Source organism: Tachysurus vachellii, chromosome 16 (assembly GCF_030014155.1).
Source record: "Tachysurus vachellii isolate PV-2020 chromosome 16, HZAU_Pvac_v1, whole genome shotgun sequence".
Taxonomy (NCBI): domain Eukaryota; kingdom Metazoa; phylum Chordata; class Actinopteri; order Siluriformes; family Bagridae; genus Tachysurus; species Tachysurus vachellii.
Window position 1 is genome coordinate 21,295,683 of NC_083475.1, and position 12,500 is coordinate 21,308,182.

Genomic DNA, 12,500 nt, shown 5'->3' on the forward strand with positions numbered 1-12,500 from the left:
TACATTTACAGCATTAGAGCTTTAAGGTTACAGACTTAATGCCATCAACCTCCATGCACAAACAAGGGAAAAAAGCTAGTTTAAGTGTTTTAGGAAGATGAAGGTGAGCTACAGGAGCCAGTGGAGGAGTTCAGCAGTGTGTGGTGTGGAGAACTTAGGCAGGTTGAAGACAAGTCACACAGCTGCATTATGGATCATTTACAGAAGATGAATTGTGTTCATGTGTAGACCTGACAGAGAGAGCTGCAGTAATGTTGACATGACAAGACACTGAACACGTACCTGAGCAGCCTGTGTGGGGGAAAACGGCTGATGGTGTAGTTGATGTTACTGATAGTTATGATGTTGGACATTAATGAGACATGGAAAAGTTTTACACAAGATCGAGCTCCACGTCCATGAGCGACGCTTGGTAAGGATACACGCCACCTTTTTGTGTGAGCTTTTCCTTCGGGCGGCTCGTGTCACTTCTGATTCTCGGACCACTGGAGAGTTCAGACAGTTCTGACTCCTAAACACACACACACACACACACAAGTTCACTAACAGTCTTATAACTCGCCTCCATCATGTCTCTACTTACTGCATCAGGGGCTTGAGGAGAGTCGCTCATGGGGTCAGACCGTATGTCAGATAGGAAGCAATGTGTGAAGTGTGATTCAGGCCTGATGTGTGTGTTAATGTACTGTATCATGGTGTACAGTGTTGTGTAACTTTTATACAGTTTATAGATCCAGCTTCACCTCCTGGACCTTTGGGTCTGTAACAAGGACTAGGATCAGTAACTAAGTTATTATGGAACTTGGTCTGTAGACCTCATGTCTCAGCTCTGTATCTATTTATATAGATATACACAAGTTTTATATGATTTACTTTCCAACAGGATCAACCATCAGAACGACTCAGTGAGTCGGTTCACTCTTACAAACAGCGCAGAAGTCTTTTAAAGCGCCAAACAACTCGATTTTAAACTGCACCTTAGAAACAGAAGAAATTAAAGCGCAAAAAAATAGTTTATATATATATAAAAACCAGATCATTCGTGCGAGTCGCCTGTCCACCTTCACCTGAAAGAGTCGGTTCAAAGAGCCGAGTAGTTCGAGTACGACACATGACCAGTTATTACTAGTATTAACCAAAACACAGCTCTCTGAAAAGTTATTTTACATTTTCCATCATATCCCCATAGTTTAATGTTTAATTCTGTTTGATTTGACAGATAAATATTTACACACAACATTAAATCCTCGTGAATGTTGACATGTGAGCTTTAGCTAGTTAGCTTCCTATCAAGCTAACAAATCAGCCAGCTTACTAAATTAACCGCTCCGATAGCCAAAGTAGACAAAACAAAAATATCACAAACATCATAACAATATTAAGTTATAATATTTACCAGTCCATGATGACTGTAATTAACTCTTATAGCGGTGATTAGCCAACGTTTTGTAATGCGGCTAGTTTTGCGCCTTCGGATCCTCTAGTCGGTTCAGTCCCAATCCGCGTCCGTTACTATTCCTAGGGCACTAAACAGGGTGCACGAGCCGCATTAAACCCTACAGATAGTGTACGGATGTAGGCAGCACATAGCGGTTTGGGATTACAACCCGCTCCTTCGTTAGTTCTTAATGAACACATAAGACACTTTAACGGTTCGCCATCTAGTGGCGAGTAATATAAATTACACAATTTACAGACTTATTATTTACTTAAACAGTTAATGATTAACATTTAAACAGTTGAATAATTAATGATTTATAATTATTTCATTAATAAAAATAAATATCTGAAATGCTTTTGGTTCTTTGAGACGTGATTTTATTTTGTTAGTTTGTTTTGTTTTCTATTGTTGTTTAGAAATTAATGCTTGACACATTTTTGTTGTTTTGTTCTACAGTAGATGCCATAAATATTCACCCCTTTGTACTTTTCCAGATTTAACCAGGTACTGAAACGGATCATAATCTGTTTTCTGCACTAAACCCTGCAGCCTGCTTTTTTTTCTGCTTTCAACTGTGATTCACTGAGTCGATTCACAGGCTCACTATCATTAAATGAACCGACTCCTTTTTTTCCCCCGAACCGATTGTGGTCAGGTTTGTACTATGAATCATTTTACTCCAATGAACAGCTCAGAAAGAGCTTTTGATTCGTTCATTCATTCAAATCAGAACCAGAATCAGAATCAGAAGGAGTTTTATTGCCTTTAAGTGTGCAGTTTGTTTAGTTCCACAACACACAGAAAATAAAAATAAGATGAGAATAAAAAAATAAGAAATAAATAAATACAAATACAGATATGTCAATACAAATAGACAAAAATAAATAATAAAAAAATTGAAAAATAAATAAATTGTATATACAGTTGTGCTATAAATGAAGCACGGTGCTGGCAGCGTCACCGAGAGTCGCCTTTATAGCTGTTTAACACTGTTTTATATTTAAGATATTGCTGCTTCGAAAACGTCTCTGAGATCTTAGACAAAGAGTAAATGATTTTATTTATCGCTGATTAAAGTGCAGTCGATACAGACGTCCGAATCCGTATGTAACTGATCCGTAAATTAAACTCTGTTTGCTTCATCTGACCTTTTGAGACATAAACATTAGACCTGATCTGAGTCTAAATAAAAAAAGAAAGAAATCACAGCCGAGACGTTTAGTGAAGATATTTTACACCATAGCAAGATTTTATTTGTCAGTATTTATACAATAAACAAGTCGTCCTGCAAAAGTTATTATATCTGTAGAGATGCATTTCATAAAAAATAGCTGATGTACAGTCTTTGTGTGTGTGTGTGTGTGTGTGTGTGTGTCTAAAGTGTTGTCTAATAGTATAGAATATTACACAGTGATTCAGATCCCAGTCCCTCATCATCGTTTTCATCATCGTTGACGTCGTCATGCCGATAATCAGATACATCAAAAGCTTGACAATAGTGTTAGTGATGTCATAAAAGCCTGAAAGAACAAATTCTTCTGGACTATAAAGAGAAAAACCCATGTGTGTGTGTGTGTGTGTGTGTGTGTGTTACACCACCCTGAGGCTGATTCTTTTCCCGTAACAGAAGAAGGAACAAAAGTGTTTTATTTTTCTGCTGCTGCAGCAATTAACCAACGATTACAGTTACAGTTTTTATCCATTTATAGTTACATTCGGTTCAGAACAACAACAAAAATGTAAATCAGTGTGTAGATTGTGGTTCATATAAGAGAAGGATGAATCACTGTAGAGATTTAAGACGATTGATAAACCTGAGAGTGTGTAGGAAAATGTGTGTGTGTGTGTGTGTGTGTGTGTGTGTGTGTTAGTTAGTTAGTGAGGTCGATACTCGCTGACCAATCAGAATCTATAGCTGTGGTGAAGTCTGGCGAGTCTGTGTGCTGCTTTACAGTCCCAAAAAAAATGAAGTAAACAAATGTTGCCTGTGTTAGACAGACAGACAGACAGACACAGACTGCCAGACAGGAAGACAGACAAAGAGACAGACAGACAGACAGACAGACAGGCAGGCAGACAGACAGACAGACAGACAGACAGACAGACAGAGAGACAGACAGACAGACAGACAGACAGGCAGGCAGGCAGACAGACAGAGAGACAGACAGACAGGCAGGCAGACAGACAGACAGACAGACAGACAGAGAGACAGACAGACAGGCAGGCAGGCAGACAGACAGACAGACAGACAGACAGAGAGACAGACAGACAGACAGACAGACAGGCAGGCAGACAGACAGACAAAGAGACAGACAGACAGACAGACATACAGACAGACAGACAGACAAAGAGACAGACAGACAGACAGACATACAGACAGACAGACATACAGACAGACAGACAGACAGACAAAGAGACATACAGACAGACAGACAGACAGACAGACAAAGAGACAGACAGACAGACAGACAGACAGACAGACAGACAAAGAGACAGACAGACAGACAGACATACAGACAGACAGACAGACAGACAGACAGACAGACAGACAGACAGACAGACAGACAGACAGACAAAGAGACATACAGACAGACAGACAGACAGACAGACAGACAGACAGACAAAGAGACAGACAGGCAGGCAGACAGACAGACAGACAGACAGAGTTAGTGGAAGGAGCCTCCAGTGTCAGAGGGTTCAGTTTCTCAGTGACAGTGAATCACAAGCCACATGTTTTTGTTCCTCTCACCGGGAATAAAGAGTCTGGTGCAGGTTTGTTTGGAGCTGTGATTGTGTGAGAACCTCGAATGTAACCATGAACAGATAAAACGTACAAAGTGTATTTTAACTGGAATCAGGGTCAAATCACTGTGTGCTGTTATGGGAAAAGAATCACACACACACACACGCACACACACACACACACACACAGTGGTTTATTATGAGTCGTGTTTGTGTAAAGAGGCGAGTTTGTAGATATTTGGCTGTTGGTTTCTGAAGTGTGACGTGTTGTACGGAGCATCATGTCAACTGTCACGTGAATTTACCAAGTCATCAGATTTTAAATCAGATTTCCGTGTGTCGTCAAACTCATCTTTGTTTTCTAACTTCAGCTGTCACCAGTACCGATGTGTGTGTGTGTGTGTGTGTGTGTGTAAGATGACGTGATACACACTGCTACATTGCACTTATGTCATGTTCGGTCTTTAAACAGAAAAAACACCGATACAGCGAGAGATGTTAAAAGGAAACATCACAATCAATGGCAGTAAAAAAAAAAGTCTTAATTCCAGAAATTTCCGGCTTTTTTCCCCAACAAGCTTTTCATGTCACTCAGAAGTACAGGATCATTTCATAGGCACTCTTTAATAGATCTTTATATTTATATATAATGTGATATACAGGATTTCAGTAGATCTGTAGAATTTATAGTCATTTAAAATGATTTATTAAAAATATTTTTTTTTTAAATCTGATTTTTTAAACCCCAGAATCAAACCTCATGTGACTCGTCATCATCATCATCATCATCATCATCATCATCATCATCATCATCATTACTATCATCATCATCATCATCATCATCACTATCATCATCATCATCATCATTACTATCATCATCATCACTATCATCATCATCATCATCATCGTCATCACTATCATCATCATCATCATCATCGTTGTCATTGTCAAGGAGACATTTTGCATATATAAGAAAACAAACACAAATAAATTACGGGCTGAAAAAAAAATGCATATTTTCCAAGTGAAGTGAGCACAAAAACACAATCTTTCTGGAATACATTTTTAAATAAAAATAATCTTTAAATATTTTATGGTTGTTTATTTATTAACTGCAAAATAAAAGTGCAACATCATCGTTTCATTCGTTGTAGAACTCTTTATATATTTCTATATTTACTGTATATATGTGTTATAAGGTGTTTTGTGTAGACGTTCTGTATTTATTCTCTGTATGAAAATAGAAGCTCAGGTAACAGAGTGTAGTGTAGCAGCTGGAATGTCAGGAATCGACCGCGTCTTCTTGTGAAAATAAGTTTATCCGAGTTAAAGGACGCTGCGAAGGAAAATTATAGTTCAGAAAAAGAAGGAAAGAGAAATTCACACTTCCGTTTGTTTATTAAAATGACGTCGTGTCCGTTTCAGTTCGCTCGAGGTGACGTAATACCGCTCAGCCAATCAGAGACCGTTGGGGCGGGGCTAGTCTAATGACCGCTGTAGTTTAGCTGCCACCCTATAACGCGAGGACTGTTTGCCTTTTATGGAGATGTGTGGGCGTGGCTAAATGTCTGCACTCACTAACTTCAATAAACATGGTGCGATTTTTTCCTTTACACAAAACTTTACCAAACGTCCGATAAACAACGTCAAAAGACTTTAGAACCTTTTGAGACAATCGACAATAATATTCTCAGACATTTTCTCTAACGCACACAGCAAAAAAAACCAAAAACAAATATTCTGGATAACAAACTATAATCTTTATATAATGAACTTATTTTTCCAGACAAATGTCTGTAAATATTCTCCTAGTTTTAGTACCTGAAGCATAGTAAAGTCACCGTACTCGATGCTGATTGGCTGACGGAACGGCAGACGGGAGCAGGAGACCAATCAGAAGGCTCTGAGGAGGAAGAGTAGCGGAGGTTGTGTTGTTGCGAGTGAAACAAGGCCGAGTTTATATACACGCTCACACATCTCTCTTTATATAATATAATATAATATAATATAATATAATATAATATAATATAATATAATATAATATAATTCTCTAATCGTCCATGAGTTTACCCGATTTATCTGCAGTTTATTTAGTTTTAAGGCAGAATGCACGAGATTAACAGACTCCTGCGATCATCCTCCTACATCCTTCATCATCACCATCATCATCATCATCGTCGTCGTTATTTTATTTTCTTTACCGAGGAAATAAGACAATCGTTAAGGTGGTTGGTGTCGTGTCTTTTTAAAAGAATAATTTAGAAATAAAACCTGAACTTTAAAATGCTGGTCTGTGAGTGAAGGTGGTGGGAGACGGATTTGGGACCTCCGTGATTCTGAGCAAATCAATTCAAACCGAATCGACTTCGTTCATCCACAAGATGGCGATCTGTTTTTTTTTCTGTTGGCGATATCGATCATCACTTCAGGGCTGAGTGAGCTAATCGAAACAAAACAAATCTAAGCGTGTGTGTGTGTGTGTGTGTGTGTGTGTGTGTGTTTTATCTGCTGATGGTGGACGAGGCAGATCGCAGGCTGCTCGGGAGTTTATCCGATCCGGGGATTTTCCACGGCCCTGGGGACACGGTCGCCTTCCTGCTCGCCATGTTGCTGCTGTATTTGGACGTCTTTCTCTCCCCCGTCCCCCTGTCTGGCTCTCGTGCTTGCCCTTTGACCTGCTGCAGGATTCCGACACCCTCCATGCTGCCCCTGTTGACCTCAGCGTTGCCTCTCAGGGCTTTAGGCAGGTCTCGTTTCCGCTCTTTGGATCGGCTCTTGTTGGATTCTGCTTTCGTGTCGTCTGAGCGATTCTGGTGCCCCTTGTTCCCACCCGAGCTTCGGCGTCTGGTTCTGCTGCCCTCCCGGTGCCGGTTCTGCCCCCTGCTGGACCCCGTGCCCGCTTTCTCCGCCGCTTTAAGACCCTGGTGGCAGCTTTCGGGGGCTTCCGTGTCGATCAGAAGCGTGCAAGGTGGCTCTGTAGATGGGTTCACATGGGATGACGGCGACGTGTTAGTTAAGCTCTCGGGGGGCGGAGCTACTTCTGACACGCTTGAGGAGGCTGTAGGGTTAGGATCCCAGGGGGCGGAGCTATCTGCTAAAACATGGATGGCAATAAATAATTGCAACACACACACACACACGCACACACGCACGCACACACACACACACACAAACATGCGCACACACACACGCACACACACGCACACACACATCCCACAGCACCACCACACAGCATGATTTCAGCTGAAAACAGGTGACTGATGGGTTTCTTGGGAAAAAGCTGCCAGACGTCTGTTTGTAGACGAGAGACAAGTTTACCTGCACAAATCCTTCTGAATCTGTCAAATGTTCTACATGCTGAATACAAACACACACACACACACACACACACACACACACACACACACACACGAAATCAAAGTGGCACTTTAATGGATACAGACAAACAAATGAGGCCCAGAAAAATGTTTTCCCACAGACAAACACACACACACACACACACACACACACACACACACACACACACACACACACACACACAGTGCTCTGTGCTCAGGATGCAGGTGATTTAGTGTGCTGTTGCCTGTAGAGTGTGTACAGGACAGAGATTTGAGCTCATGATATCCCACAGTGCAGCAGACGGTGTTAAAGTGTCAGTTGTGCTCGAGTCGGATGCTCGATTCACTTATTAACATTAACATCCCTTTAAAAGGAACAGAACTGTTCAGGAGAGACGTGTCCACATGTTTAAAATAGTGAATTAAAGAGTGATGAAATCTCCTACAACCCACACACACACACACACACACACACACACACACACAGAGTGAGTCAGTGTGAGACGTCTAGCGTTAGAAGGCATGCGCTCTGTTACAAACCGTGTCTTTAGACTGGCCCATTAAGAAGAAATAGGGGGAGCCATGCGTGTCACTTTTCATGCACATGGAGAGGCTGGAAGATACCATTCCTACAGGAGGGGAAGTAACAACCTAGACCAATCATTAGGGTTAGAACAAGAACAACAGCCAGAGATCAACATGTTACTCTGCAGTTAGACAGGTTAGACTGATGGGGAGAGACAGACAGCAGGAGAGAGAGGGGGGGGAGAGGGAGAGAGAGAGGGGGGGGGGGAGAGACACAGAGAGAGAGACAGGGAGAGAGAGAGAGCGGGAAAGAGGCAGACAAAAGGAGAGAGAGACACACAGAAGAAAAAAGGGAGAGCAAGAGAGACAGACAGCAGGAGGAAGAGAGAGAGAGCAAGAGACAGAGAGGTAGAGAGAGAGAGAGAGAGAGAGAGAGAGAGAGAGAGAGAGAGAGAGAGAGAGAGAGAGACAGACAGAGAGAGAAAGACAGACAGAGACAGAGAGAGAGAGAGAGAGAGAGAGAGAGAGAGAGAGACAGAGAGAGATAGAGACAGAGAGAGAGAGAGAGAGAGAGAGAGAGAGAGAGAGAGAGAGACAGACAGAGACAGAGAGAGCCAGAGAGAGAGAGAGAGAGAGAGACAGAGAGAGAGAGAGAGAGAGAGACAGAGAGAGAGAGAGAGAGAGAGTCAACAGTAGCAGGTTTGCAGTAAGAGGACGACTACACATAAACACAGATGTGTTATAACTGTTAATAAACACTGCGCATGCGTTTGATCAGAATGAAGATGAACTGATTAAAGTCTGAGGCTCAGAAACTGGAGCTTTACTGAAACTACAGAGTGACATCATCATCATCATCATCTTCACCATTTAGGAGTAAAGTAGTGAGAAGTGCAGCAGCCGTCAGTCTGATGACATCATGAGCGTCTTTTACTCTACACAGTGAAATGTGACTTTTATAAACTCTATATTTACATTTATTATTATTTATAAGTTGAATGGATTGAATTGAATCAGGTCTATAAAGAACCTGCACTTAAATGTAATGACAATTTATAAATAAACATTTCAAGAATTAAAAAAAAAATTATTATTTAAATTCTATATAAACTTTAATAAATAAATGAAAATAAAAACTCAATAAACAAACTAGATTTGTAAAGTTCTTTGCAACAAACTTTGATGTTGGCTTTGATGGTGCAAGTATTCGCAAAGGCCGGTGCTTTTTAGAGGCGAATGGACATAAGGGTCAGTGTTACTTTTAGAGGCAAGTGGACAGAAAGATTGTGAAAGCTACTGGACAGCTAGGGTGGCAATAATTTTGGAGGCAAGCGGACATGAGCATCTGACGTAATCTGAATACCCGTGAAGCAGTTCCCCTCATTGTGCTGAGTGTTTTGATATGTCACGTCCATTTTGTGCTAATTTTTTATTTTCACGTGACGCCACGTGACGTGACCAGAATACACGTGAGGGAGGCACTTCCCCTCATTGGGCTGAGTGTTTTGATATATGACATGTCCATGTTGTGCTAATGTTTGATTTCGCTTATTTTGGGGGCGGGGCTGCACGTGACGTCACGTGGTGTCGTGCCGTCATCAGAATACACGTGAGGAAGTTCCCCTCATTGTTCTGAGTGTTTTGATATGTCCATGTTGTAAAAAGTTTTTTGATTTTACATATATTGGGGCGGGGATGCGGCACAACCAAAAGGCCAGTCGGTACACCAATTTAAAACTTTGTTCAGAGTCTCACCCTAAAGGAGCTGGACGAGTTTGGTGTAGATAGTTCAAAACCTTGCCGAGTTATAAACCTCCAAAGTTTATAATGGTAGTCTATGGGAAAAAAGGCCAATTTGAGACCCGGTACCGGAAATACCGGTACTCGGATCACTTAGAAAAGTAATAGCAACAAACTTCAGACCAGCATCTACAACATATCTGAATTTGGTGCATGTGACTCGAAAGCTCTAGGAGGAGTTACTCTTGATACATTTTTGTCTAAGCTTAAATAGGAAAACAGAATGTTGGCTTCTACAAAGAGACATAATAACTAGATTTGTAAAGTTCGTCGAGACAAACTTTGATGTTGGCTTTGACGGTGCAAGTATTCGCAAAGGCCGGTGCTTTTTAGAGGCGAGTGGACATAAGGGTCAGTGTTACTTTTGGAGGCAAGTGGACAGAAAGATTGTGAAAGCTACTGGACCGCTATACTTTTGCCAATACTTTTGGAGGCGAGCGGACATGAGCATGTGACGTGATCCGAATACCGAGGCATCCGAGGCAGTTCCCCTCATTGTGCTGAGTGTTTTGATACGTCCATGTTGTGCTAATTTTTTATTTTCACGTGACGACACGTGACGTGACGTGACCATAACAAACGTGAGGCACTTCCCCTCATTGGGCTGAGTGTTTTGATATATGACATGTCCATGTTGTGCTAATTTTTGATTTCGCTTATTTTGGGGGCGGGGCTACACGTGACGTCACGTGACGTGACCAAAATACACGTGGGGCAGTTCCCCTCATTGTGCTGAGTGTTTTGATATGTCACATGTCCATGTTGTGCAAATTTTTGATTTCGCTTATTTTGGGGGCGGGGCTATACACGTGACGTCACGTGACGTGACCAAAATACACGTGAGGCACACACCTCCAGGGTCGGGGTTCGATTCCCGCCTCCACCTTGTGTGTGTGGAGTTTGCATGTTCTCCCCGTGCCTCGGGGGTTTCCTCCGGGTACTCCGGTTTCCTCCCCCGGTCCAAAGACATGGTAGGTTGATTGGCATCTCTGGAAAATTGTCCGTAGTGTGTGATTGTGTGAGTGAATGAGTGTGTGTGTGTGTGTGCCCTGCGATGGGTTGGCACTCCGTCCAGGGTGTATCCTGCCTTGATGCCCGATGACGCCTGAGATAGGCACAGGCTCCCCGTGACCCGAGGTAGTTCGGATAAGCGGTAGAAGATGAGTGAATGAATGAATGAATAATAATAATAATAATAATAATAATAATAATAATAATAAGCTTATAACGGATTTCAGAATGTTGGCTTCTACAAAGAGACATAATAATTACCTCACACTTATTGTCCTGTATGTACAGAGCTGTGCTGTGTGACATGACGTTTATTAGTCTGTTAGTGTTAGTACTGAGTGTTGGATTGTACCGACTCGGTGTGTGTGTATATGTGTATGTGTGTGTGTGTGGTTGTGTGTGTTTATACATGTTTGTGTGTGTATGTATGAGTGTGTGTGTATGTGTATATATATATATATGTGTGTGTGTATATATATATATACATATGTGTGTGTGTGTGTGTGTGTGTGAACCCACCATATTCTGGTACCTGTCCCGTTCCTCTCTTCAACAACAGTCTCACTCGGTTTCCACCTGACTTGATGAGCTCGATGGCGTGAGTGTGTGTCATCTCCCGTGTGCTCTCACCGTTAATCTCTATGATCTGGTCTCCGACCTACACACACACACACACACACACACACACACACACACACACACACACACACACACACACACACACACACACACACACACCAGGATACCTGTATAAAACACTTGCTATGTGTGTTACTTAAACTGTATCAGTGAAATCAGTGGTGAATTCTTTTAAAAGTTAAAACATTTAATTTTCAAACCGTTCATTTTTAATCTTTACAACATTATAATCACTACATTACTTCAGAACGATGTTCTTTATTAGGATGTTATGTGATCTCATAACGTCTATACATCTCTATCAGTAATAATATTCTGATAAACTTCTGACTGAACTGATGAAAGCTGTCGAATGAGCAAACAACGGCCCTGAATGAAGGGGCTTAAGGACCATATATGGACATGTGGGCGTGTCTTTGAGCACAGTTATGGATGTGTGTATAGCAGCACCTTTAAGGCCATTCACAGAGATGTGGGCGTGTCTGAGTGTATATATTAGAAATAAGAACAGATCTGAATGGGTGTGCCTTAAAAAGATATAGATGGAAATGTAGGTGTGTCTTGGTATAGGTAGAAAATGGGGCCTGAGTGGGCGGGGCTTTGAGACCATAGGTGACAATGAGCAAATATCTGAGTGGGTAGTGCTTTAGGTCCATAAAGGGAAAGGTGTGTGTGTGCGTGTATGTGTATTTGAGTTCATATAATGAAAAAAACGCAAAAAGAGTGGGCGTGGCTTTAAGTCCATATATGGAAACATGGTTGTGTTTGAGTGTGTCGGCTCTGTGAGTGCAGGTTTATGGGTGTGACTGCGTCATGAAGCCGAGTCTCCTGCTGCTTTATTACAGTATAATGTTTAATGTCACTCTAATTTCCTTTCGCTTACAGCTTTCTACTTCCTGCAGGCTCGCTGTAATTTGTCACACAGGATCAGATTAGTGCTGCAGGGACTGCTCCAGGCACACACACACACACACACACACATACACACGCACACGCACACGCAC

The 12,500-nt window shown here is 41.7% G+C and overlaps 2 protein-coding genes across 8 annotated transcripts in view; both read right to left on the reverse strand.

The window, feature by feature from the left end:
* nup107 (nucleoporin 107) overlaps positions 1 to 1,528 on the reverse strand; it is a 17,305-nt gene extending 15,777 nt beyond the window's left edge. The window contains exons 1-2 of the mRNA XM_060890154.1: positions 1,397 to 1,528; positions 423 to 511 (exon numbers count right to left, since the gene is read on the reverse strand). Of these exons, the coding sequence (XP_060746137.1) occupies positions 423 to 511; positions 1,397 to 1,404 (97 nt within the window). The 5' untranslated portion in view covers positions 1,405 to 1,528. The remainder of the gene's footprint in view (positions 1 to 422; positions 512 to 1,396) is intronic.
* A 1,141-nt stretch (positions 1,529 to 2,669) lies between these two features.
* Positions 2,670 to 12,500, reverse strand: part of magi2a (membrane associated guanylate kinase, WW and PDZ domain containing 2a) — a 118,922-nt gene continuing 109,091 nt past the window's right edge. For 2 of the 7 annotated variants that reach the window (XM_060890149.1, XM_060890146.1), the window contains 3 exons: positions 11,377 to 11,515; positions 6,005 to 7,277; positions 2,670 to 5,519 (listed from right to left, as the gene is read on the reverse strand). In XM_060890149.1, coding sequence (XP_060746132.1) covers positions 6,685 to 7,277; positions 11,377 to 11,515 — 732 coding nt within the window. In that variant the 3' untranslated portion in view covers positions 2,670 to 5,519; positions 6,005 to 6,684. Of the gene's footprint in view, positions 5,520 to 6,004; positions 7,278 to 8,061; positions 8,173 to 11,376; positions 11,516 to 12,500 lie in introns of those variants that run through there. The other 5 variants (XM_060890147.1, XM_060890148.1, XM_060890152.1 and 2 more) reach the window with 5 other exon arrangements.